The sequence below is a fragment of the Perca flavescens genome, chromosome 16 (assembly GCF_004354835.1).
Source record: "Perca flavescens isolate YP-PL-M2 chromosome 16, PFLA_1.0, whole genome shotgun sequence".
NCBI classification, from domain to species: Eukaryota; Metazoa; Chordata; class Actinopteri; order Perciformes; family Percidae; genus Perca; species Perca flavescens.
In genome coordinates this window covers 27,222,425-27,250,397 of record NC_041346.1, presented here as the reverse complement: position 1 = coordinate 27,250,397, position 27,973 = coordinate 27,222,425, and the positions used below count along the sequence as shown (strand labels likewise).

The 27,973-nt window shown below is 40.2% G+C and overlaps 4 protein-coding genes across 9 annotated transcripts; 2 read left to right on the top strand and 2 right to left on the bottom strand.

Moving 5' to 3' along the window:
- The first annotated feature begins 579 nt into the window (after positions 1-579).
- si:ch73-234b20.5 (vesicle-associated membrane protein 8) lies at positions 580-8,227 on the top strand. Of its 2 annotated transcripts, none has more exons than XM_028601114.1 (3): positions 580-683; positions 3,283-3,453; positions 5,553-8,227. In XM_028601114.1, exons 1-3 carry the CDS (start codon positions 681-683, stop codon positions 5,688-5,690), a joined length of 312 nt encoding a protein of 103 aa, XP_028456915.1. In that variant the 5' UTR covers positions 580-680; the 3' UTR covers positions 5,691-8,227. The 2 variants fall into 2 exon arrangements, with proteins under 2 accessions (XP_028456915.1, XP_028456914.1); XM_028601113.1 differs by lacking the exon at positions 580-683 and adding an exon at positions 703-1,111.
- On the bottom strand, positions 5,746-11,495 carry hnrnpd (heterogeneous nuclear ribonucleoprotein D). Of its 5 annotated transcripts, none has more exons than XR_003694557.1 (9): positions 10,920-11,492; positions 10,465-10,633; positions 9,750-9,911; positions 9,442-9,573; positions 8,820-8,919; positions 8,031-8,186; positions 7,834-7,925; positions 7,372-7,473; positions 5,746-6,545 (listed from the first exon to the last, which is right to left on the bottom strand). XR_003694557.1 is itself a non-coding variant. In XM_028601111.1 (8 exons), exons 1-7 carry the CDS (start codon positions 11,084-11,086, stop codon positions 7,858-7,860), a joined length of 954 nt encoding a protein of 317 aa, XP_028456912.1. In that variant the 5' UTR covers positions 11,087-11,492; the 3' UTR covers positions 5,746-6,545; positions 7,838-7,857. The 5 variants fall into 5 exon arrangements, 3 of the variants coding, with proteins under 3 accessions (XP_028456912.1, XP_028456911.1, XP_028456913.1); XR_003694558.1 differs by having other exon boundaries at positions 7,838-7,925; XM_028601111.1 differs by lacking the exon at positions 7,372-7,473 and having other exon boundaries at positions 7,838-7,925.
- A 788-nt stretch (positions 11,496-12,283) lies between these two features.
- On the top strand, positions 12,284-18,691 carry enoph1 (enolase-phosphatase 1). Its single transcript, XM_028601731.1, has 6 exons — positions 12,284-12,675; positions 13,357-13,458; positions 14,490-14,692; positions 16,110-16,242; positions 16,448-16,571; positions 17,725-18,691. The coding sequence occupies exons 1-6, from the start codon at positions 12,592-12,594 to the stop codon at positions 17,862-17,864; spliced, it is 786 nt and encodes a 261-aa protein (XP_028457532.1). The 5' UTR covers positions 12,284-12,591; the 3' UTR covers positions 17,865-18,691.
- A 2,946-nt stretch (positions 18,692-21,637) lies between these two features.
- On the bottom strand, positions 21,638-27,436 carry tmem150c (transmembrane protein 150C). The gene is made up of 6 exons (XM_028600873.1): positions 27,046-27,436; positions 25,295-25,399; positions 24,719-24,772; positions 24,064-24,163; positions 23,690-23,867; positions 21,638-22,162 (listed from the first exon to the last, which is right to left on the bottom strand). The coding sequence occupies exons 2-6, from the start codon at positions 25,366-25,368 to the stop codon at positions 21,930-21,932; spliced, it is 639 nt and encodes a 212-aa protein (XP_028456674.1). The 5' UTR covers positions 25,369-25,399; positions 27,046-27,436; the 3' UTR covers positions 21,638-21,929.
- Positions 27,437-27,973: the final 537 nt, after the last annotated feature.

The window sequence follows — 27,973 nt, the reverse complement described above, 5'->3', positions numbered from 1 at the left end:
GTTTACTTAAGTTACATTTTGATTTGATTTTGATCCGATATCAATTCATAAAATCTTGAGATCGATCCAGAGGCTCTGTGAAGATATTGGTATCATATGAAACGAGACAATCTAAGAATCCATATCATGCTAAACAATGCTCCAAAGTGAGGCGATAGTTTGACAGGGAAGAGGGAAAAACTGGCATTTTCACAGATGTATGGCTTTAAGTATATTGTCGATGCATCACACTCTCAGCACTAAAGAAAGCGTATGTACAATTATTTTCTTTCTCTATGTAACTACATCAGGGTCAATTCTCTTACATTTACTTGAGTATCACTTTAAATCCAGGAGTTTTACTTGTGTTAGTCAGTGTCAGTATCAGTCAGTGGTATTTACACACCATTAATTATGTTATTATTGTTCTTGAATATGTCTGGCAAAATGTTTACAAAGTGGAGCTACTGTTGCAGAATTCATTCTGGGTGCTAAACTGAGGTAAACTCATGCTTCAAAACAGCATGGAATCGCACATTTGCATAGATAAACTGTCACTGGCTACTGAAATAACAATCTGCACAACACAGGATGAGGAAATGAAGCAACCGTGTGACTTCACCCCTTTATTGCCTTGCAAATATCTCTCTGCTGAAAACAGAGCCCTTTGTCTGGACACATCTGCTCAACACTGACAGCTGATGGTACGTGAACACGTAGAACTGGGACAAAACTTTATGTTTTAAACTAGAATGTGTTCTTTTATTGTCTTAACTATCCCACTACTCTTGAATCATTTAATGTGTAGTAGCAGAGTCCATGAAAAGCAGGAAATGAAAGTACTGCGTGTTCATTATCGGACTTCAGTTCTTCGTGGCGATGAAGACTGGTTCCTGTTAAGCCAATGAGACTTTGATTGAGGCAACCGGGAGTTAATGAGTAACAGGAGAGTTGCAACCTTCAGCAGACATTTGTTCAGCTCTTACCGTGTGACTCATATAGTCACAAGAAGCACAGATCTCTGCGTGTGTTTACTATACTGGCAGGACTGGATAACCGGACTTTGTGGAGGCTTTTATTTTTCTTGTAGGAGTTGTTTTGTTGGTTGCGTCTGAGAAACTGAGCTTCCATGGTGAGTGGTGTACGTTTTTATACAAGGAAGTTTAGTTTTTAACTCAAATATTGTTTATGCTTTAAGATATCGATTGTTCTTCATGCTAATATCATTTAAAATCATTCCCTTCTTATTCTCGTGTAAGAATACCGTGCTAACCAGGTGGACTTTATGCTCGAGATTTTCATGTGACAATCACATGGGCCTCAATAAACTGAGACACACCTGATCTGGCTCGCTCTCCTGTTAACAGGAAGTGAGGTTTGGTCATTTAAATGTCATTACAGAGGCTTCTGCTCCGACAGTATGTCTGACTTTAAGCAGGCCCGTAGCCAGCCCAGTGGAAATCGGGGCTCTTTTTTTCTGAAAGTGGACCTTTTGCAGTTTGCCTCCTCATTTTGGATTTAATTATGAGGTTCAAATACTTAATTTTGGTAATTTGTCATGCACTAATTTGAGCTGGATTAGCTTGTCTGCTGGTATCTTAACCACACCTGCCAACATTTGGTTTTCAAAATCCGGGAGATTTGTGCGGGGGCGTGGTGGCGCAACCGTGGAGGGGGTGTTTACTGTTAAGTGTACTGTAAGTCTGTGCGACCAACATTGCCATCTTGAGTTTCAGCTTCACATTTATCTGCCTCGGTCTGTTCTTTCATGATGAAATCACCCGTGTGCCCTTATGTGCTTCTTCTGCGCGATGGTGCCGCTGGGTTTTAACGTGCTGGGTGATGCGAAAAAAGCGTGGAGGTTGTCGATATAACTAGGGTAAGATGCATCTAAAATGTTGAAATTTACAGCTATATATTCGATTTCTTTGCAGGAACACCACCTTCACCTGCCATTTTTATCTGCTCGCTTTCGGGTCTAAACTTTCCGCGAAGCTTGCGCAGAGATCAACTGCGCAACTGGGTTATAGGTTGCCAGGTTGAGGTGACAAACAGGTTGAAAATTGTATATGGTGTTTGGATTGTGTGAATAGGTTGTGTTTCATACAAGATCTGGCAACTGGTCAACATTAAACAAACATTTGAAGACATGTTGTCATAGCTATGGCTATCGTAGTTACAAATGCAAACATGACACTCCAAGTAAAACAGTGCTTAACTTTGTTATAAAAATAAAAAAACTGTATTGAACCATGAAAACATGCTAAATGAAATAAATATTGAAGTCAATAAAAGACGTTCATTCAAACTGAAACAAAAAGTAATAAATAACAAATAAAAACAGTTAAACTGATCGTTGTCCTCGCTTGGATGCCCATATAAGGCGTAATGTGTGACGCACCTGCCTTCCCATTGGTTGAAAACAAACAAAGGCATCATGGGAGATTCCCTTGTCAGTAGCACCTACTGTCTATGGCAGGGGTCACCAACCTTTTTGAAACTGAGAGCTACTTTATGGGTATTGAGTCATACGAAGGGCTACCAGTTTGATACACTCTTCTGAAATAACAAATTTGCTCAGTTTGCCTTTAGTTATATATGATTATTAATGATTAATGATACTCATTTATGTGAAGACACTGGTCATGTTAATGATTTCTCACAATAATTATCAACAATGACTTAACAAGGTGGGTAACCGATAATATCAATATTCAATTTTCATTTTTAGAACAGGCCTGAGGGCTACTCATGTGGTCCTTGGGGGCTACCTGGTGCCCGCGGGCACCGCGTTGGTGACCCCTGGTCTATGGGTAGCACGGAGTTAGCGGCAGAAATTACCGAAAACGTGATGAATTATGGACATCAGGTGGATAAATCTTGAATGAGCAGTTTGGATTTAATGCTCAACAACCCCGAAAAAAGGCCCAAGTTCCAGGCTGGATAGAAGATCACCTGTAAAGGCTAGAAAGACCCTCTAGAGGCCAGCAGACCCTTCTCAGCTCTCAGTGTACTGTGTAATGAATCACAGCGCGCAACCACCAGCAACAGACGCAACCAGGAAAAACTATCGGTATGGATTTTTGCCGATAACTATAGTTCCACCAATCAACTATTGGTGCCGATTAATCGGCAAAACAGTTTAATCGGTCTACTTCTACTACACAGTGTACCTTTAAACAGAAAATGGGCAAACATAAAAAATAGCCCAGCCCCCGTCTACGGGCTTGCTTTTTTTTGTGCTGGTGAATTTGTAGAGATTGTGACTAAAAATATAACAATTTGTCCTCATTTTTCTCGCAGGCTGACACAAGGTCTCAGTCCCCGGCCACTGGCTCGGCGGCTAAACTCGACGAGGTGCAAGGCCAGGTCAACGAGGTTAAAGTTATTCTGAAAGACAACATCAGCAAAGTGCTGGAGAGAGGGGACAGATTAGATGATCTGATTGGCAAGACTGATGACCTGCAGGCGTCTGTAAGTATCTCCCGGTACCGTGTGTTTAGAGATTAGGCTTTCATTAAAAAAAAAAAGTAACTAAGAACATTTACTCAAGTAAGGTACTTACGTACAATTTTGAGATACTTGTACTATAATTTTCTGTTCCTTTACAAGATTTCAGAGGAAAATATTGTATTTTTTTACTTGCTATGTCAGGGAACTATAGTGGGTTACTTTACATATGGTCTCGCTTTGCCAGACCCTCCTCCAAAGCGCACTGAAGGAGGGTCTGGCTACTCCACATAGCATTCGGGGACGGGAGGAAAACGTGCTCTGGTTTAATGGCATTTCTTTAAACCAATCACAATCGTCATGGTCCTAAACTCTGCACAGAGCCGCTGCAAAATAGTGGTGCGAGAGTAAACTCAGATTGGACAGATAGTCTAGCTAGCTGTCTCAATTTACCCTGCGGAGATCTGAGGAGCAGTTAACCATAGTCCTCACAAATCCACCGGATTTAAAATTCCAACACAAAGAAGGCGGAAGGAAACTAGCCTGGGAAAACCCTGACGAACTTCCGGCAGGTCGGTTTCTGTAGAAGTCTATGAGAAAGTGACCCACTTCTCACTTGATTTATTACCTCAGTAAACATTTTCATAATGAGTTTATGGTCTCAATCGCTAGTTTTAAGTCTTCTGCAACACAGAATTTTTTAATTATGGTCTCGATTTTAAAATCGGTGATAAAGCAGGGGGTGTTTTAGGGCGTGGCTATGATGTGATTGTCAGTGAATGTGTAACTCCTCCCTCTCGTCTAAAATCGCAACCAGGATGGCTGCGCCCGTAACGGCAAACTCGATCTCCACAAACCAACGGGTGACGTCACACATGCTCTGTCCATTAATATACAGTCTAAGGTTGAAGGACTATCCAATTGCGCCCAGAGGCATTCGAGCGGCATCTGTTGGCGACGCCCCTTTGGAAATGGGCTGTGAATGAACCTTCCCAAGACCGATTCTCAGTTATAACGGAGAAGGATCTGGTGCCAACCAGGCTAAGAAAATACATGCTCCCGGTGGAATTCCGTGCGGCAATCCCGGAAGTGGAACGCGAAGGACATAGACTACTTTACATATTAAGATTTAACATAAAAAAAAAAAAAGGTTTTAAACTTTTCAAAATACAGTGTTTCAAACCTTTTTTTCATGTGTTTAGTTGGGGCACTCATGATTTTATGAGGTACATTAATCAGACATTTCCCATCTAAACTTTCCAAATTGTTTCATTTAAATAACTGCTTTAAGTTCAGAGGTAAAATTATCCAGTATTTAACAAAATGGTAAACATTAGAGAAACATCCAATAAATGAAAATGTTTCAGAACATTTTTTCTTCTTCTCTCGCCCATTAATCATCTCCCGACCCCTCGGATTTATCTGGTGACCCTTTGGAGGGGCCTAACCTCTAGGTTGAGAACCTCTGGACTAAACTATCTAACTGTATACAAAGTAGTTAAAGTTAAACCACAACTGGTCTTTTTTTTTTTATTCCATTCACTTTTTCCTGGTCAAACTCTGGTGCCTACATTACCCACAATGCAACTTGATTGTCAACAGTTCAGGTTGGAGATTCAGCTGTGCTTAGCTAGAGGTCAGTAGCCTAGTAGAGAGAAGGAGCGGGCTACAGTGGACTAGTTAACTCCCGTCTATCTACACTCCTCCAGGTTTGTTTTTAATTTTCAAACTTGTAGTCCTTAGCCCTACTCAAATTCATCAAACTTCACACACAGCTCCCTCTGTTGACTTTATACAAAACATTTTTTTTTACATAATGCATTGGTACTCTCCAGGGTTCTGGTTTAATGCCAACTTCACGGCCATAGAAAGGAAAATCTGTTTGGATTTCAAGCCCGAGAAAATAAGTATTTACCAAGTCACAATACCTAAATTTGAATTAAACATTTTGTTTTTACTCTAACAACGAATACAATATTTTTCGCATTTAGGAAACTCTGGTACTCCTCAACACCTGCAAACACACTTTGATGTGTAAAAAAGGTGTTCCCCTTTAAGTCAAAGATCTGGGGGCTTCATCCATCACTTGTGTATAATTAGGTTTCCTTTATGTTTCTTTTCAGGCTGACTCTTTCCAAAGAACATCCACACGGGTTGCCAGGAAATACTGGTGGAAAAACATTAAAATGATGATCATAATTGGTGTGATTGTGCTGATCATCGTTATCCTCATCATCCTCTTTGCCACAAATGTGATATAACACCCGATCTGAACTCCTTCAGCAGCTCAGGACTGAAAGCGATGAAGACGGTGGATGAAGCTCACCTCTTTTATTTAGCGTGTAATTGCTCTCGTGAAGAGAGTCTCAGATCATTTCAGCTCAAACAAACGGACATTTCAAGAAATATTTACGTAAATTCAAAAAGGGTAGATGATTTTGTAACACCTGCAAGCTTATTGGTCAGGATGCTCTACGATAAAGCTTACGATGACAGGATACAAATTAGAGCTTAAATTATTAGAAACTTGGCTGAAATACTTCTTGAACACTCCAACAGTCAATGTGACGTAATATTACTATTTCACAACGGATCACATATCCAAATGAGTCTTTATTTTTATTGTTATTGTACTTCTTTATGTCCAATTACCTGTATATATATATTCTGTTTATGACTGTCAGACTCTGTAATAACATATGTATTATATGACTGATGACTACGATAAAAAGTAAATTGTAACAATGCATTTTATGCATTCTTTGCTACTACAATACTGTATATGTATGTGTGTGTGTGATCTGTTCCAACCAATCTAACATTTCTGTTATGTAATAATTGAAGCAATTCACAAATAGCATTTGAGAACATTAAATACAAAAAGAATAGAGGATTAGGAAATGCAAACTGCCCAAACTTTGCAGCAATCTAAATAAATGCAAAACACCAAAACTTTTGGGATACAACAAATACTCCGGTAAATATAGAGGAAATGTAGTGTAGGTCATAGTGCTCTTCATGAGTTTCTTACAATCAGCTAGTGATCTTTGCTGGATACCATCATCTCTCTGGCCAACGCTCCACCAGCGCTCTGCTGTCTTTCATCACTCTGAAACCTACGAAAAACAAACAAAACAGATCAGCTATAGATGAACCAAAACCTGCTAAAACTATAAATAAAAACAGGAATCCCCCATGTTTATAATGTCCAATGTAAAAAAATAAAATAAACAATTAAAAAAACTGAGAACAATTATTTTACAGTTTAAAATAACAACAAATAATAGTTAGTCCATAAGCTAGAAATCCTGAAGTGCAATAAATTGAAGAAGTCAAAATACTAAATGGAAGAAACCTTTGATCGGTCCAAAAAAAAAAAAAAAAAAAAATACACATTAAAGAAAACATTACATGCAAATTTCTGGAAACTTCTTTCTTTTACAGAAGGTTATCAAAGGGAAAATTTGTTACAGGAAAATTAACATAACGAGGAGTCTTTTTCCATCGCTGTCAGTAAGACAAAACAGAGCAATACATGTACACAAAGTAAAGCACTTTATCCCTCCCCCCCAACAGAGTCTCGTCCAAATACGAACCAGGTTTTAGCTCATGGACTTACTGGCTACAAGAGCTAAATAAAGAAACAAGCATTTTAGATAAGATTAGGAATGCATATATTAACAATAGGAACTGGAAAGTCCAGAGAATGCTGTACGTAGTATCCTTTGAAAAGCAAATAGTTATTTTTTTACATACTGATAATCATTACTTGTGGGGGGAGTAAGGGCCTGTAAAAAATGACAATTACATGTGTATATTTTAAGTTTTACATTATAAAAAACAGTTGCAAAGAAAGTAAAATGGAAAGAAAGATGACAAAGCTGGACGTGTCCCATATTGTTTAGTTTAGAAATGCTGATACAGGATGTTGTAAGACCATACCAAATGGCAGCATTCGAGAGCGTATGCTTCTCGTACCCGGTCCGCATTGAGCGGGCCCTGAGAGTATCTGGGAGTCAGCTCATGGCCTGCAAGGAAGCTCCGCTGGCAGGTACAAACAAGGTATGTCAGAGTTAGGAGACAACATACTTCCTTTTCTGTTTTCCTTGCACATCCTTAACTTTTGGCATCCATTTACTGTAGTATCAGTACTTTACCTGTTAACTTTACACTTAAAAAAAAAAAAAAAAAAAATGAAGGTGCAAAAGAGGCAGCAGAAGGCCAGCTGTTAAAATAATCGCCACAAGACTGTAGCCTCTATGTTACCACTACTGTAAAGCACTTGAGGGTGCTGAGAAAAAGAAATTTACAAGAGGAAATTAATAATAATGTTACCAAAACAGCAAAGTAAATATAACTACCTTAAGTTTAAAGTAAAAGGTGTATTTTTTTGTCTTTACGTACCTACTTGAAGATGAGTTTCCTCCGTTAATACGGCTTGTAACTGTTGGTGTGACCACCACGCCGTGGCGACTTGCCATATCCACCAGATTCATCTACAAGCGGGGCGCAAAATCTGATTTCAGGGGTTTTTGTCATTTCAAAACTAATAGAAAGTGAAGGGAAAATGAAACTGGAGCACGTCAGGGTGTTCTACTCACCGTTGTAGTCACCATATCCATAATAGTTGTTGTAACCAGGGTAATCATAGCCACCGTATCCTCCATATCCTTGATTATTGTAACCATAATTGCCATAATTCCCATAGCCTTGATTCCAGTAGTTGCCATAACCCTGGTTCCAATTCTGATTGGGACCTGCAGTTAAACAGGATTTAAATAAAATGCTTTTGATCACACTAATTAAGTGCTTGTTGTTTTACATGCAGTTAGATAGATCTCTATTAAAATTACATTATTGAGCATTTTAACCCTTTATTACAGCTGACATCAAATAAAATGACAGCATTTTGTTAAAATGCAGTGTTTTCCCTAGGTTTGTGGAAGACTTGGGTGCACATATTATTAGGGGCCCTCCCTAAAAATTGTTACATTTTTTTTTTATTTTACATCATTTTGGATCATAATTTACACCATATCTGTGTAGCAAAACGTTGGAAAACCTAAAGCAGATAATAACTAACACTCAAAAGGCTTAAAGACAAAACTTGCTAAAGAAGTCCACTGGGGACCAACGACAATCCTTAGATATGAGAAAAGTGTTTTAGTTAGTTTTGGTGCTCAAGTTGATTTTACATTCATTCGGCTTGGGTGGTGGCCAAAGCTTTATGATGTTGGGGAAAACCCTGCAAATGATCCATCAAAGCCAAACCGTACAAAAACTGGTCCTATACTGTAATTTCTTATTCCAAAAGTTCTGAATTTACCGTTAAGGATGAAAAAGGTGCATTATTTACATTTTTCTATTCGTGCAAAGTTCTCTCCACTCACCACCGCCTCTTCCTCGAGACCTGGATGGGTAGCCACCTCTGCCTCCCCAGTACTGCTGCTGCTGATACTGTTCCTTGGACATTGCCACTTTTATTTCACACTGAAGGAACACCAGTAAAGTTGAATGTCCACAGTAATTACACTGAACAATATTATAAAAGCAGCACTTTTGTTTTTGCCCCCATTTTTCATGAGCTGAACTCAAAGATCTAAAGACTTTTTCTATGTACGCAAAAGGCTTATTTCTCTCAAATATTGTTCACAAATCTGTCTAAATCTGTGTTAGTGAGCACTTCTCCTTTACCGAGATAATCCATCCACCTCACAGTTAGACAGCAGGATTATTGCACAGGTGTGCCTTAGGGTGGCCACAATAAAAGGCCACTCTAAAATGTGCAGTTTTATCACACAGCACAATGCCACAGATGTCGCAAGTTTTGAGGGAGCGTGCAATTGACATGCTGACTGCAGGAATGTCCACCAGAGTTGTTGCCCGTGAATTGAATGAATGTTGCATTTATAATTTTGTTCCGTATATGCATCAGTTATAAAAGTAAAAGTAATTAAAGCAATTATCAGGTAATAAAGTCTTATTTGGCAGGAGAGAAAAAGAAGTGTGTACCTTGCTTAGTCCAATATTGTGGTACTTTTTCTCCATGATGCCCTTAACTGGTTCCTCCTCTTTGAATGTGATGAAGCAGAAGCCTCTCCTTTTGTTGGTTTTGTTTTCCATGGGAAGTTCAATTGACTCCAGCTAAGTGTTTAATTATGTTTATAAATAGAAACAATGAGGAAGTTAATTTGGATTTACAGTCATGCAGAGCCACGAGAAACAAATTCATTAAATGGATTTAAAAATAAAAATATGATCCCAATGAGCCACAGCATAAACTAAAAGCTAAATCTGGGAATGTTAGAAAAAATGTGTACCTCTCCGAAGGCACTAAAGTACTCTCTGACTTTGTCTTCAGGAGTGTCTGGAGAGAGACCACCAACAAAGATCTTCTTTACGGGCTCCTTGCTCTTCATGGCTTTGGCTTTTTTGGGGTCAATAACCTTTCCATTGAGTTTATGTTCCTTCTGTGTGGCAACCTACATGGAAAAACAAATAATTGACAAAAGGGCTCATTTAGAAAAAAATCTTTAAGTGTTAATTCACAATTATTTTTTTGTAGGTGATTGTTTCTATTAAAGACATATAACCCCAATGCAAAGGATGTTTCTTTGTCAGACTGGGTCGTATTTTCATTATCAATGAATCTGCCGGTTATTTAGGAGAAGTTTACCAATCCTGTTCATAGACCTCAAGGTGATATTTAAAATTGCAAATTGTGTTCAAAATGCAAGGATTTTCAGTTCACAATGATCTACAACAGAGAAAAGCAGCAAATAATTTAAGATTTAAAAAAAAAATTCATTAATTAATTCAGCCCCAGTTTGCCCTTGCATTCAAGTCATAGAGCTTAACATCTGATTTGCCTAAAAATAAGCAAAACTAGCACGGGTTCTTAACATACAGCAATAATACAGGATTAATTCCCTTTTTTGGCTGCTTCATTTATCATTACACAAAATGGTCAGCACTGTGCATGTGGCATTAAAGTACTTAGAAGTACTTTATTAATGCACGGGAGCAGGCCAGTACCTTGTCAACACTGTCTGGTTCTTTGAAGAGCACAAAGCCAAAGCCCCGTGAACGGCCAGTCATGGGGTCCAGTTTTAAAGTGCAGTCTACAACCTCCCCGTACTTGGAAAAATAATCTTTCAGGTCCTTCTTAGTCGTGTCCCAGCTGAGCCCTCCTACAAACATCTTACTGTTGACAAAACAGCACATTTAAAAAAGGAACCACAATTACCAAACCACAATTCTTTCCACAAGCCATCACCACACTGAACTCACACACTCACTAGCACACCACTTTAAGTAACGCTACAGTAGAGTAGATGTACTTAGTTACATTCCACCACTGGGAAACAGCACTTGGTTTGGTGTTTATAACACAGCTGCGGTATTTTAATGGAGTCACAATGGTTGGCTAGACATGTTTCATTGTGGAGAGACTCATTCCATCTCTACGATAAGTGTAATGTAGCCGTTACCCCTCATCCTCCTCGTTTTTACTGGCGTCAATTCTTGATCCCTCGGCCTCGCCCCCCACCGGGCCACAGTCCCCGGCTGCAGACATCGGCTCGTCGCTGTTTGCCTCCCCGTCCTCTTCCATCCTCATCATGGTCGTGTCGTCGCTGAACTCATAGTCGTCCGACATTGTTTTTGGCTTTTAAACGTTGTCGCTGAACTCGAGCAACGTCAGAATTATTTGCAGAAGCTAAAAGCTAAAAGCTGACGTTAGCTAGTTGGCTTGCTGACAGCTAATGCTAGCTAGCGGCTAGCTAATATTGTTGTTATCATGTATCGTTAGCTGTAACTCGTCGTCGTTAATTAGAGCAAGTTATTTCGTTTGTATAAGTTAATATAACTGTAAAGTTAGTCTGGTTTTAGGTAAAAATGTGTTTCATAGACAAAATTTAGTTTCAGTTGCTACAATTTAGGGGGGTTTGTGAGCGTCGTTTTTCTTGTTCTTCTTCTTTGAGTTTTATCGGCGGTTAACGAACCTCTTTATAGGCGCATTACCGCCACCTGCTGGGCTGGAGTGCGGAGCTTCCATGGCTATATCTTCTCAAACTTTCTTTCAATAATGTTCCCCTTTTGAATTGTTTCTTTAAAGTACCCCCTGACCACCGCTAATCATTTTCGGTAGAAAAAAAAGTGTATATAAACAGGAACAGTACAGCATTGTCAGCGATAGATTTACTAAACAACAGCCTTGTAATTAAGAAAAACATGTTGAAATGCTAATGAGAAAAAGAGACAAAAACTGTAAAAAAAATAAAATAAAAAAAGACAAAAAGATGGTAGAAAGAAGGAAGTAAGTAAGACAAGAATAGGTCGAAAATAGTATCAAAAACTTCAAAAACAGTGACATAAGAAGAAAAAAGCGAGAAACTTGTAAAAAGTAGAAGGGCAGTAGAAAGAAGGAAGGAAGGCAAGATTAGGTTCAAAGAAGGCGACACAAATGTCACATTTTTGGTAGGAAAAAAACAATTCTACATAAAGAGGAACAATGTTCTGAATCTGGACAACAGTCTCGTAACTATTAAACATTTTGTTAAATATCTCACGTACCCCCTGCAGTCCTCCAAAGTACCCCTAGGGGTACACGTACCCCCATTTGAGAAACACTGGTCTATGGTGCAAAGCAGTAAATTAGCAGCAAAACAAATCCAAGCCAAAACAAATACAACTAAATCCTCTCTATTCTTTCCTAAATATACCACGTTTTTGGTTTCAGTGTTTACTATCTATCTATGATTGTACATATTTTATATTCTGATCCACACTACATACCAGATGGAGGCGGTAATGCACCACAGTCGTTGTTTACCAACCGCCAATAAACCTGAAAGAAGAAGAAGAAGAAGAGGCTCGGTAGCGCCCCCACCCAGCTGCAGCCTGAACTGACAGCTGTCTGAACATGTGTGCTCACTGCTCTCTCAGAACAGTCAGTGTCAGTATCAGCTGATGGCAAAGCACAGCTAGCGAGTGGCTTACATCTAACCAGGTGATACATCTCTTCGCGCCTGGATACTCTTCACTCTGCTTCACCTATCCCGGGGTCAAAGAACCAGAGAAGAGCGCTTAAATTTAACACTGTGGTGCTGCTAATTTAGAAGCTAACGTCAGCTAACCAGCTGCAGCAGACTCTCCTAAAAAATGGCCACTGTTTCAATTCCTGCTTGTACCAGTGCACTCTTGCTGGATATCGAAGGGACAACAACACCAATCACATTTGTAAAGGTATGTTTTATTTGATGGAAATGCTGTTTTGAAATATAACTAATGCCATAGCATTATAAGCTAATCGTGTAGCGCTCAACAACGACTCTTAACAAAGATCCGGCTAACAGATGACTGTCACCGGTAGCGGGGCCAGCTAAACCAGTTAGCTTGACGGTGACTAGTTTGGACTTTTGTGGCAGAGTCATAGGTCAATTTAACGCTTTTTCTGATTTTATACTTTCATGCTTCCTTTCTTCGTTGTTCCCTTTCTATTCACATTACATAAACACGTGTTTAAAATCAGTGGCGGAGCCAGACTTTGTAAACATTTGGGGATCTTTTTTTTTTTTTTCTCTCTCACATATAGCTACAGCAACTATTTGCACGATTTTTCAAGCTATTTGAGATATAAGAATGCCTAAAAATCTGTACATTATTTGGGATAAAACATTGTAGTTGCTAAGGGAAAAAAATCATCCTGTAGAGCCTTTGTATCTAATTGTTCTTCATCATTTTTGAAACCAGAACACACAAAATGGTTTTATAAAATACTAATATTAGACCATTTTGCCTCTTAGTATTCAATCTTGATTTTTTTTTTATTTTTTATTAATACAAACCAGTACATTTTATGTCTGAATTATTTATTTTTCCCCCCCTGTAAGCAGCCACCTAATGACTCCACTTTGTGTTTTCCAGGATATCTTATTTCCATACATCAGGGAGCATCTTGAGGAGTATTTGTCTACTCACTGGGAGGAGGACGAGTGCAAACAAGATGTTCATCTCCTAAAGAAACAGGTAAAGCAGGGACGAGCTTTCACGATTTAATCAAATTTAGGAACAAACCTCTTCCTGCCGACAATCTCTTAGTGTCAACGGCTCAGTGAGTGAATGAGGGAAGACTTTGGCCCTCGACATGTATGTCAGTGTATTAGGCCAGAGACTATTTTATTAGTTTTGATCAACTGAGCTGTTCACTGTTTTATTGATGAAACAACTAATCATTTGGTCTGTAAAATGTCAGGAAAAACAATATCCATCATAATTTCCCAAAAAAAATTCAACTTGGCATATTCATGTTGCTTGTTTTGTTTAACCGAAACACAAATGTTTTGTTTAGTATCATATGAGATTAAAAAAACTGTTAGCTAATATTAACCTTTGAGAAAGTGGAATATTGGCATTTTTGCTTGAAAACATGATTAATTGATTATAATATAGAATAGAATAGACTGTAACTACTAGTTTCAGCTCTACAGTGTGTATTAATATACTGACGTATTTTTCCAACAAACCAATATATTACATTTTGTGGAGAATTGTTTATTTCAAATGAAATTATGTCCCAATTCCCCATTTCATATTTTGGTGATTTGCACAGATTATGTATTTGCTGTATATTTATAAAAATATTGCAAAACATTTGCAACCAAAAACGTAAATTTAATTTGTGTAATTTCATTTGATTCCCCTTAAAATTGGGGACAATGTTTATAAATTATTTTACTTTCTACATTGTTCACACAATATGGATGTAAACACTCATACATTAGAAAGTCAAAAGTTTAACCTCATAGTCCATGTTACATAACAAATGTGTCAGGAGGCAGGACTTGGCGGATTGTCCTGCAAAATGTAGTTTTGTCCTAAATAGTCTTCATTTTGCTTAAAACATTGAGACTTGAAGCAGGGAATGCTACACCTGTGGACAACAAAATGTTCCAATAAATGTGATCCAAAACCTGGTGAAAAAGCATTTCCTGCTCCTGATACCCGAGGATTTTAATGATGTTCCCTTAATAATAAAAAAACCCTGACTGTCGTTGCAGATTGAAGAGGACATGAGACAGAATCGGTCGTGCCCTGTCCACACCGTGGACCAGACGGTTCACACAGACGAGGAGAAGGCCATTAGGGAAGTAATGGATAATGTGCTTTGGCAAATGGCAGCAGACAGGAAGTCAACAGCACTCAAACAGCTCCAGGGGCACATGTGGAGGGCAGCTTATTCATCTGGGAGAATCAAAGGCGAGTAAGTACACTGATCATTTTCCTCACTTCAAAAACTTGAGTCATGACTTGGCAAGGTTTCTAGAAATCTAAGGGCATTTTCACACCTAGAGCTGGTTTGCTTCGGTCCGAATCGGTTGATAAGTTTGTAATCTTGAAACCATTCCCCTTGGTTTTTGTTTCAAACCTGGAAAAATCCAAGCGTAAAATGCCAAGCATTCATTTATTCCAGCATGCGAGAATTTGCTTCGTGACAAGTTTTTAAAGGGCTCATATTATGCTTTTTGGCTTTTTCCCTTTCCTTTATTGTGTTATATATCTTTTTTGTTCACGTTATAGGTTTACAAAGTGAAAAAGCCCAAAGTCCCCCCAAAGGGACTTACCATCTCCACCAGAAAACACTGTTCACCAACTGCTCCAAACAGCTCTATTGTAGTCCAGCCTTTACTTCAGAGACCAACGTGGTCACTTTGTAACACACGTTATAATGCTCACCTAGCTGCTAGCATGGTACACCCTCATACTCTGCTTCTGACTGGCTAGTAGTCCTTACCTAGGTACTGTCAGGGCCCTCATACTCTGCTTCTGACTGGCTAGTAGTCCTTACCTAGGTACTGTCAGGGTACGCCCTCATACTCTGCTTTTGACTGGCTAGTAGTCCTTACCTAGCTGCTAGCATGGTACACCCTCATACTCTGCTTCTGACTGGCTAGTAGTCCTTACCTAGGTACTGTCAGGGCCCTCATACTCTGCTTCTGACTGGCTAGTAGTCCTTACCTAGGTACTGTCAGGGCACACCCTCATACTCTGCTTCTGACTGGCTAGTAGTCCTTACCTAGGTACTGTCAGGGCCCTCATACTCTGCTTCTGGCTGGCTAGTAGTCCTTACCTAGCCACTGTCAGGGCACGCCTTCATACTCTGCTTCTGACTGGCTAGTAGTCCTTACCTAGGTACTGTCAGGGCACGCCCTCATACTCTGCTTCTGACTGGCTAGTAGTCCTTACCTAGGTACTGTCAGGGCACGCCCTCATACTCTGCTTCTGACTGGCTAGTAGTCCTTACCTAGGTACTGTCAGGGCACGCCCTCATACTCTGCTTCTGACTGGCTAGTAGTCCTTACCTAGGTACTGTCAGGGCACGCCCTCATACTCTGATTCTGACTGGCTAGTAGTCCTTACCTAGCTACTGAGCATGTGCGACTCCCAACAAAGATGGAACAGAAGTGAGATGTCTCACTCTGTAGCTAAAACAGAGAGCTCAACACACAGGGTGAAAAGAGGAGCTGCAGCAATGTGCAGTACAACAAAAATATGGTGTTTTTTGAAAATTAAACCATGTAAACCTATTCTGATATAACCTCTAAATACAATTATGAACCTGAATATGAGCATAATATGAGCACTTTAAAATGTTTATCTTCTGATTTTGTTGCCAATAGGGTCTACCAGGATGTTATTCCATCCATCAAAAGATGGAGGGGACAGGGACTAAAAGTGTACATTTACTCGTCTGGAAGCGTGGAGGCACAGAAACTTCTGTTTGGATACTCTGTCGAAGGAGATGTTTTAGATGTAAGTACAGCCGCCTCTCTTATCATGTGTTTAATACTCATAAGAAGATTAACATATTTCAATACAAACAGTTTACCATATGTTTTTTTTTTTTTAACCAATTTGTTCGTTTAATGGTTTTTAATTGATTACAGGCAGTTGTAAAGTAATGCTGTTATTTTATTTATTTGTGGCTGATGAGATGTTCTTTTTCAAATTGTTTCAGTTATTCGATGGTCACTTTGACACCAGTATAGGAGCTAAAGTGGAATGCAAAAGCTACGAGAGAATTGCTGAGCGGATTGGTTGTCAACCCGAGGAAATCACGTTCTTGACCGACGTCACTCGTGGTAAGACTGTGTTTGTGGAAGTCTTGCTAATAATACATACTAGAATGGGTTCCTTATAATATGATTATGTGATTTAGTACGGTACTTGAGTTTTGTGTTATCATAGCCTCAGCCTATTATCAGCCTCAGCTGTTCTGTGTGTTTAGTGCTGATTCGCGGGGGCCACACGGAATCTAAGGGTGCAGAATTATTTGGCGATTTTACCAACAAAAAAAACCCACATCTTCACCTCAAGCAGAAAAACAGTCCGCTATCTTCTGCAGATTTTCATTCTAGATAATTGCTGAAAACTGTAAAAAAACAAAAAAATCTGCAGACTTTGTTTGAGTCTGTTAATTAGCAAATGTTGAACTAAGACGATAAGCATTACATCAGCACGCTAGCATTGTGAACATGTTAGTCTGTTGACGTTAGCGTTTAGCTTGAAGCACCTCCTCACAAAGCTGCTAGTCTCGTTAAAGGTGCCCTGCGGAGTTTTCACGTACACAAAGTTTACTTTCGGTGTTACTCTAGAAAACTCCTTGGGCCTATGTTTGAGGTGTAACAAATGTGCAAACAATTCCGCGGTTTAAAAACACGTCATGATCTGACGCACTTTTCTCCGCTCCTTTCTCAACAACAGATTTCAGGAAAAGAAATATTTGTGAATGAGGCCCAGCGCTGCTAATTGCGGTCTGGATTATACTAAATTTAATGGGCACAAAATGCCAAAAAAACAGACAAACGAAACGCATTTCATTTTGCAGTAAGGCTCTGTTAATGTTGCATTACATTTTGGATCCATATATTCAACTATACAATATTAACATTACCTACGTCACAATACAATATTGTTGCGATATATGGCAATTTATGAACTTTTTTTCCAACTTCAAATGATGTCCCCCAAAGGAATACTTAGTCAACATCTGTTTCATCTAAAAAGATAAACTTCTCTGTTTGTTTCTCACAATTGCACCATCTAGTGGCCTGACAGCAAATATTATTCTAGTACCAAAAAGTTAAATTCTCACGTGCAATGTATATAATAAAAGATCGATACTTGGCATCTGGGTATCGATACAGTATTGTCACGGAAAATATCGCAATGCTACGCTGTATCGATTACCCCTCCCCTACCCCTAATATTCACTCGTGTATTTGTCGCCCGCAGAGGCTAAAGCAGCAGAAGAAGCCGGGGTGAACGTGGTGGTGGTTGTCCGGCCTGGAAACATGGAGCTGACGGATGACGAGAGGGCCCACTACGACCTCGTTGCATCCTTTAGCCAACTTGAACTGACGGGACGGGCTTAACAGGGTGCGTGTGGAAGAAGACGGGGAGAACGTCTCTGACTTCGTTCCATACTGACCTGTTCCTCCTCCTTGTCTAGCCCTCCCCAGCTCCCCCCTTCACCTCCCTCCTTTTTGCAACTCTGTTTTTGTTTGTGCCACGTTGACAGTTCAAGGAGTGTAGGAGATGCTGCCGGGACTCCAGTCAGCCACCAGTAGGGCTAACATAGTCCCAGTCGGTAAGAAGTCAATCTACACAGGTCTTTTAGGATGCCCTTCGCATGTACGGGAACAGATCTACGTAGGAGCGTCACTCTTGTCGGACCATTTGATTGACTGAGAAGAGAACCGAGCCTGAGGGAAACTGCACATGACCTGTGAAGTTACTTTACCTTTTTTAGATGAACCGTATTTGGTCGCCGAACCGCTTCCAAACTTTCCAACTGTATGTGTTGTATTTCTTCACCGTTTAGTGAACATTTTCCATCCGTGTGCCGTTTCCTCCCCTCTACACATACCGTACACACGTGTTGCAGATGTTTGAAGTTTTAACCAGTGATTGAACTGTTTAACGTTGTAATGTTTTAGAAAGTAGAACCACCGTGTAGATGCACTCAGCAGTGCTGCTGCTGGCAGGAAGTTCTCATTTCTAACGTTGTCTTAATTAGTCTACTCAGCAGGTGAACGGTGTCTATTTAAATGTGCCATCCTCGTAACGTTGGTGTTGGAAAGTTACCCAAAATAAATTGCCAAATTGAGGATTAATGTGTGTGAAACATAAGTGGTATGATTCAGGAAATTATCTATGGTCTAAAATCTTGCTTCCAATAAATGCCTTGTCTCACACATAAGCCTGTCTTCTCCCTCAGTCCAAATGTTTGTTTTTACGGTCTAAAAATATTTGATGTTCTATGTAACGGAAAGGCTTGTACATTAAAAAAACTTTAGTGTAAATCTAAAATGGTTAAAGTGTCCAAAAAATAAGTTTCTCAATTATCTTTACTGGTATTGAGCCAAACAGCTATTTGTTTTGGTTTCATTTGCCAACATTTTTAAAGGACGTTTACGTTTATTTGACTTTCTTGCCAAGGGGTTAGAGATGATTGATACAGCCGTCATGTCTGTACGATAAATATATATGACGTGTTGGTGAACTTTAGGAGGATTTTGTTACCTTAGGACAGAGCTAGGCTAGCTGTTTCCGCTCTTTATGCTAAGCTAACTGGCTGCAAGCGATAGCTTCATATTTACCGTACAGACACAAAGTGACATCAATCTTCTCGTCTGACAGCAAGAAAACAATTTCATTTCCCACAATGTTGTACTATTCCTTTTTAAAATAGAGTTCCTTTAAAGAAATTCCTCTGGAAATACACACGGCAACTTATTGGGAGCTTATTCACCGTATCCCCTAGAGTTTGATAAGTCCATACATACCCTTCTTATCTCAGTGTGTGTCGTAATTGACGAATCCACAGCTAGCCTAGCTTAGCACAGATCCTGGAGGTAACCGGCTCCAACTAGCCTACTGCTCCCAATAAGTGACAAAATAACGCCAACATGTTCCTATTTACATGTGTACAGCGTGTACAAATAACAAGGTCACATGAGACACAGCCATCTTCTAACCGTATACATACTGGGAACTATATTCGAAGCACTGCTACTTGGGCGGATAGGTTTACATGGTTTAATTTTCAAAAAACACCATATTTTTGTTGTACTGCACAGCTCTCTCTCACTGCTGCAGATCCTCTTCACCTGGTCTCTGTTTTAGCTAAAAAGTGAGACCTATTTTCTTCTTCTGTACTATCTTTGATTGCACTCAGTAGCTCAGATGTAGATCATGTCAGCTAGCTCCATAGACAGTAAAATAGCCTGTTTCTCCAACTTCAGTCAGTTACAAGGCAGGATTAGCTGGGAGACTTCTTCTAAACGAGGTCGCACATGTAAGTAGTTCTTTTGTAGATTATGGTGAACTTGTGTGTGTGTTGTAGCAGTGCTTTGCTGTTGAGAACGGAAGTGAAAGAGAGAGAACAAAACGAGCAAGAGGAGGATGAAGAGATAGATAGTCATGGATAACAAATCTATGGAACTAACCCAACACAGAACAACAAGCCTGCTGTGGGTCTGGATGTGGATTACCAGAAGCAACAGAGATGGAGACAGAAATGCTGAAGGAGGGAGTGTAGAAACAGGTACAGTAAGTGTGGCTACAGAGGATCAGACCAACCATGTTTTTATTATGGAGCGGCTGGCTTGGATAATTTTTTATTTTTTTTATGCATTGGGGTTGTGCATTGATATGGCTATGATTTGGTGCAGTTGTTTATAGCATGGGAGTTTACATTCACCATCAGAGGTGTCAAAAGTATTCACATTCATTACTCAAGTAGAAGTACAGATACTAGGGTTTGAAAAGGCTTCTGTAGAAGTTGAAGTATCAACTCAAGCTTTTTACTCAAGTAAAAGTGTAAAAGTACTGGTTTCAAAACTACTTAAAGTATAAAAGTAAAAGTAATGCAAGGGGGAAAAAATGCCTATTAAGGACTAAAGCTTAGCCTGCCCCACAGGGGCCTACAGTTTTGATGCCTTCAGTGAGAATCTGCAATGCAAATAGTCATGAAAATAAAGAAAATGCATTGAATGAGAAGGTGTGTCCAAACTTTTGGTCTATACTGTAGCTGTCGGCATTTTAACCGTGTTTACTCCAGCTGCTAGCTAACGGTAGGCTAACATTACTGGCTGTCGACTGTAGCGTTAACTAGCGTCCCGTCCGGCGATGTTTCAGTTCCTTCTAACGTCCGTTTTCGGAGCATCAGAGAGAAGCGCAGGCATTAAAGTAGCACCTAAATAAGGTAGTTACCCTTTTTCAGAAGGGTAGTTACCCTTTTTCAGAAGGGTAACGAACGGTTAGTTAGGTTTAGTGATGAGTCTGGTGTGCTCAAACGACTCTGGGTGAGCTGACACTTTAAATGTCTAGTTGACCAATCAGATTGCCTGGTCAGATATGTAAGGGTTAATGCCCGACGAGGTGTCCATTGTCAGGTATTAATGGACGACGGCGAGGCGTGAACCACCGTCCGCCGTTGATTCACAACATCCATAGATAGATATAGATAAGTAAAACATTTAGACGTTTGTAATGTTTAAAAAAAAAGTGTCCTTGCATATAAACAGAAATGAGTACAATGATTTCAAACAATGATTTAAAACAGTCAAAACTGCATACCAGTCCTTCCAGAATAGAGAACAGAGTTTTTTTGTGATTGTTGTGGGCAAAAATCCTTGATTATGTGATGGAATATGCCGGATATTTATGCAATTTTATGCAATGAAATTGCGGGAACTTGCAAAAATTGCGGGAACTTGCAAAAATTGCGGTTTGATGAAAAAAAGGGAAAAAAAGTGATTCCCCCAACACCCTGCTTTTTGATGATGTTCACATCGTGTAATTACGTCACTTTATAACGTTCCCATGGCAACAGGGAAAAATGGCTGCTCTTGTGTGAAGTAAACGCAACATTTTTCAACTTTCTGTTAAGATATATTATGTGACTTTTTTGCAACAAAAATGCGGGGATTATGAAATCATGCAAGCCTTCTGTTTCCCATCTTTATGCTAAGCTAAGCTACTGCTGGCTTCATCTTTCCCAAAAGACAATCCACACTATAATAAATCTCTATAATATATCTACAATAACTCTACAAGACTGTTTTCTTTGGAAAAACCTACTAAAGAAACAGTATAAAAATTCAAAAGATGCTAAATTTATCGACACTGAAGACTACAAAAACAACGTTGCTGTATTTTTATTGATACTGATTGCGTTTTGATTCATAACATGAAACAAGTAAAACATTTAGACTTTGTAATGTTTAAAAAAAGTGTCCTTGCATATAAAGAGAAATGAGTACAATAATACTCTACTTTTGAATGTTTGTAGATAAAAAATATCTTACAGTCAAACATGTGTACATGAAGTGGTGATTATTATTTGGTAAGAGTGAGTAGAGTAAAAAAAGATGGAATAAATGCATCTAAAAGTTGCTGATCCATGCGCCTCCTGCAGTTAAACCTGAGGATCTTTAAACGTCAGACAGTGTGACATCCCTACATTGGTCCGGCTGGTACCGGGATGCTTCAGAGAGCGCCTTTGACCGGCTCGCTGTACGCCCAGAGTTGTCTGTGCACACGATGTCGAAGCGGTTGTGGCGAAACTCGATGGCAAAAGTGCCGAAGAAGGTGATGAAGAACATGACCAGCGCCCACTGGCACTGAGCTGCTTGCATGTGGAGTTGCTGACCCATCAGGGAGAAGTCTGCAGCCGGTGAGTTAAGGATGAGATTACAGATCATGAAAACATTGTCTTTATCTGCGATGTTTAATTGTCGGGATTGTTCAGGTGCCGGCAGAAATTCTGCCGGATGTCCGTCACCTTCCTCGCTCTTTGTGTTGGCGTTCTAACCTCCGGTGGATTTGTGAGGACTAAGGTTAGCTGCTCCTCAGATCTCTGCAGGGTAAATCCAGACAGCTAGCTAGACTATCTGTCCAATCGGAGTTTTCTGTTGCACGACTAAAACTACTTTTGACCGTACACCGTACATGTTCCACCAAAACAAGTTCCTTCCTGAGGCTATTTTGCAGAGGCACCGTTGCTCCGTCCGGCACTTAGCGCCGCCCAAGACAATTGTGATTGGTTTAAAGAAATGCCAATAAACCAGAGCATGTTTTTCTCCCATCCCAGAATGCTGTGTGGACTCGCCAGACCCTCCTCCGCAGCGCTGTGGAGGAAGGTCTGGCAATAAAGACAGCAGCCAGTTAGCTTAGCTTAGCATAAAAACTGGAAACATGGAGAAACAGCTACAGAAGCTCTGTCCAAATGTGACAAAGTCCATCTACCAGCACCTCTAAAGCTCAGAAGTTGACACATTATATTTTATTTGTTTAATCTGTGTAAAAAAGGCACATTTTGGACAGAGCCAGGCTAGCCGTTTCCAGTCTTTATACTATGCTAAGCTAAGTGTAGCTTCATATTTTACAGTACAGACAGAGTGGTATCGTTAAAGGTACAGGCAAACTATTTAACGATAGTTATATAGATAAATATATTTTATATTAGAGCTGAAAATATTTTTAATAAAATTGACGATTCCAGGATTTGCTGCTTTGAATATTTTTGGGTTTTGGATTGTTGGCCAAACAAAACAATTAATTCAAAGATCGTGGGCTTCAGGAATCTTATGATGTACATTTTTTTTTTACTATTTTCTTATATTTGACAAACCCAACGACTCAAATGATTGTCAGTCTAAGGGCCCCTTTAAATTCACAACACACAGTACAGTTTGTCAGTCGTCAGACTGATCTTATTAATTCGTATGCCATTTTGGCGTGTTACCAAGACGCGTAATCAGTTATTAGCGTGTTTATCAACGCTGGTTTGCCTCCATTGACCTACATCCGCGAAGTCCGTGGAGGGAGGTTGGTTGGGGTGGCGGATGGGTCAAACACGACTTTCACCCAGGAGAGCGGTGTCGTTTTTATGTGTTACTAAAGCCTTTCCCAATGTTCTTTTCCTAAACCCAACTTTTTTTTACACGCGTGTGACGTTGTTCTCGCGATGGCACGGCACGTTCTCGCGACGCCACATGGCATGTAGGTTTACATCTGCTGTATACAGCGTAGACATACATGCAGATAGCTCAAAATGCATCCAGATAACGCGCCATTTGGCTTTAGGAAAGTGGCGTGTATGTTTACGCAAAGTCATGATGCCAGGGGTCAGTCATTACCTTTTAAACAATATGTTCATTCCACTCTTAAAGTGGTCAGAGTGAAAGGATACGGACGATCAAGCAGACGGTGATGGATCCAGACAACAGGAAGCGGATGATCCCAGCCTTCCTCCCTTCATTGTTCAGATCCACTCTCAGGGTGATGTAGGACTGCACCCAGCAGTACAGCGTTCCCAGTCCAAACGTCATTAAGGTGCCAACGTTGTGGATCATCTCCTCAGTAAATACCTAAAACCAATCAATTAAGACAATAATCTCAGTTTTGATCAACACGTCACCGATTTCCACAGACGATCTCAGCAGAGATGACATGTCCACTGTAAACTCAGAGCGCTTTCTGTCGGTTTGCTGTTACTTTACAAAAGCATCGTATCGTCCAAGCCATCCTGCTGTACTGTTCCCCCTGTTTCTACAACATGCTCACCATTTCTAACACAAACAAATTCACCAAGATCACACACTCTGCCTCCATCTGGGAGACGATACCGGAGCATGCGAGCCTGTTCCACCAAACTGGCCGACAGCTTCATTCACTAAGCTGTCAGGAAGCTCAACACCCTCCCCTCCCTTCCCTTCCCCTCTCTCCCTCCCCTCCCTTCCCCTCTCACCCTCCCCTCCCTTCCCTTCCCCTCTCACCCTCCCCTCCCTTCCCCTCTCACCCTCCCCTCCCCTCCCTTCCCCTCTCACCCTCCCCTCCTTTCCCCTCTCACCCTCCCCTCCCTCCCCCTCTCTCCCTCCCCTCCCTTCCCCCCTTTCCCTCCCCTCAGCCCCCAAGAACGCTGAACTCTGAACATCCCAAAGGGAAAAAGCCCAAAAGGCATAATATGAGCCCTTTAAAAACATTGTACCGCGTGCGTAGTCACGTGACTTCGCCCGGACCATGGAAAGCATCATGGAGGATAACTCAAACACCGAGTCCGAGTCAACTGAGCAACTTGTGCCCCCCAAAAAACTCTGTGTCCGTTGTCTGGAAACAGTTTGGCTTCAGAAAAGATGACTTAGAACAACGCAATTTATTATCGTTATCGAGGTAAAATGTGATTTAGATTTTAGGTCATATCGTGCAGCCCTATTCTTACCTGTATGATGAACCCAGGGTTGCGATCTTCTCATCATTTACAGCTACAAAGTATCTATCAGAACAAAGGAGGGAATATAGTATTAAAGATGAATAGAAGTTATAGTATACTGTAGCATCACCTGTCATTTGCGTCTTTCTGTAGTTGTTTTTGTCGATTTGTTGTCATTTGGCTCTTTTTCTGTAGTATTTTTAGTCATTTTCTGTCTCTTGATAATCCTTTGTGTCTATTTGTAGTTTTTTGTAGCCATTTTCTTTATCCGTGCAGTTGTTTTGTGTCTATTAGTACTCGCTTTTTGTCTTTTTGTAGTCATTTGTGTCTCTTTGTAGATGTTTTGCATTTCTCTATAGTTGCTGTAGTTAAAAACTGCACCTTGACTTCAGTATTTATTTAACACTGGAGACAAAGAGAAGTGATTTGACTCACTGTCCAAAGCTTCCTGCCACACCTCTGCAGAGATTATATTTAGGCCTAATCCCCCAGCACACTGTGTGTAAGAAAGCTTGACTTGTGGGTTCTGTTTTCTATTTATATAAAAAAAAAAAAAAAGGAAGTCCTATAATGAACAGAACTTACACCAGCCACAGTCCGGCAGCAGTGAGCACAGAGTAGACGGGAGGTAGAAGAGCCCACCGACTGCTGCTCCACATCGCGTCTCCTCTGACAGCACACACAGTTTGTCTGGAAGATATTTAATCTGTTAAAAACGTTTTATTATAATAAAGGGAGATGCCATGCTGTGGGCACACTTACTTAAAAAGCAGAGGTGTCAAAAGTATTCACATTCATTACTCAAGTAGAAGTATAGATACTAGGGTTTGAAAAGACTTTTGTAGAAGTTGAAGTATCAACTCAAGCTTTTTACTTAAGTAAAAGTGTAAAAGTACTGGTTTCCAAACTACTTAAAGTATTAAAGTAAAAGTAATGTAAGGCAGAGATCTTCAACAGGGGGTCCTCCTCAGAGTCATTGCAGGGGGGCCTCCAAATTATTGTACATTTTTGAGTCTTTAAAAAAAATAAAATGCCTTTACATAATTCCAACATATTATTAGCAAATATAAATTCCCACTGATGATAGGCTTACTGGCCTGTAAAGTAGTCATTAAGATATCAGCCCACAGATACAGTTAATCCTAGATTTACTGTGCCACATATTATGTAACATTAAAATATGATTTATAAAATCATGCCAACAATTAATATTTTAATAGCTTATGAAAAAAAGGTATGTAAGAAGGCTTTAGGTTGCCCTAACAGTTATTGTAGGCCCAGTTTAATATGCAACTTAATTTCATACAATATGTAGGCTGTCCCTGCTACATCTCACTTTAAGTTAAGGGGTCCTTGGCTTAAAAAACGTTCAAGACCCCTGATGTAAGGGGGGGAATGCCATTAAGGACAACAGCTTAACTCTAAAACGCGGGGACAAAATCATATGACTATAATAATGTTATATTAAAATCATACCTGCAAACTCAGAAGGGCTGAAAAAGGTGACACGTAGGCTACATCTCTTCTGTGTTTTTCAGACACCGGCAGCTACAGTCTGGTGTCAGACTCCTCTCCAGTGAAATATAGACACACTTTTACACCGTTTAGCTCTCAGCATTTTATCATGTTTACTCCCGCTGCTAGCTAACGCTAGGCTAACGTTACCTGCTGCCAACTGTAGTGTTAACTAGCGTCCCGTGCGGCGATGTTCAGTTCCCTCTAACGTCCGTTTTCGGAGCATCGCGCAGGCATCTAAGCGGCACCTAAATAAGGCACCGAAATCCGTGTTGCTATTCGGTCCGGTAGATAACGGTCGTTAAGGCACCGGTGGTGTATTAGCACCGGGTCTGTACAGGTGTTATGGATCGCGTACAAACCAATAGGGTGTCGGAATAGCTATGTTTATACTTCTCATCCAACCACAATCACATTCACTCTCTCCGGATGGAGCGATTTGGATAGGGGTTTTTTGTGTGTGTGTTTTTTTGGACGATGACTGAATGAACTGAAATATGAGTAACGAGGCTATTTTTAAAATGTAAGGAGTAGAAAGGACAGATAATTGCGTGAAAATGTAAGGAGTATAAGTAAAAAGTATGCTGTAAAATAATTACTCCAGTAAAGTATAGCTAGCATAGATACCCAAAATATCTACTTAAGTAAGGTAACGAAGTACTTCGTTACTTGACACCTCTGTTCAAAAGAGAGATACAAGAAATGAGCACGCAGGAGAACACAGCACTTAAAAATAAACAAAGGATGGGTAACAAGCTTATTCTTGTTGGTTTGTAAACATAAATGAACGGTTGAACTGTAGCTAGATAAAGCTGCCTCACCTGTCCGCCCTGAGGCTATTCTCTCACCGCTCCGTGGTTCAGCTAAACGTTTGTAGACTGGAAATACGGCAACGTCCCATCAGGCACGGCGTTATGGGTGGGCCTGACGGGCCTAGGCCCACCCACTTTTCAACAGGCCCACCCAAAACATTTCCTCAAAAAACATTAACAGTCGTTGTTTAGGTACCTTAAACGTGCACGAACGACATCAGTCGTGCCAAGGTACTTATCCCCGCCAGGATTTGTATCCCCTGGCCGCGGGAGCGCGCGTGCAGTCGGAGCGGAGCTTCGGTCCCCCTACAGGTTGTCTAGTACAGCTGAAGCAAAACGTTACATAGTGGAAGACTGACAGCGCTTTCCAAAGTAACAAGGGTCTTGTTTATCTACATAAATACGTGTATTTGTCTGATACAACTAAACGTTACATAGTGGAAGACTCGACAGGGTTTCCATAGTAACAAGGGTCTCATTTATCTACATAAATAGGTGTATTTGTCTGTTACATTAAGGCGACGTGTGAATTGTTTAAGGCGACGTTTATTATTGTGGATTATTCGACAGTGTTTTTCAAAGTTCCATATTGACATGCTCCGTAGCTATGCCTAGTATCTACGTTAGTCATGTAGGTTAGTGAACAATATATTTTCCTCGTCTTTGCTAACCCGTCCCTCCCTGCCCTCTAACGTGATTTCTGTTTTAATTTAATTTAATTTAATATGGCTGTTCAATTAAACGCTTTGTTCACCTGTCTGCCATATAAGTTACAGAGGGGATACATAAAATATCAGGCCGTTTTTCACCTGATATAATGTGTATCCCCTCTCCTAACAAGCAAAGGGTCTTTCCTACCATCATGTGTGTTATTTTCTGACTTTATCAAGTCACAATAAATAACTTGAGATAATATGGACATGTCTGCTGTTTTCTA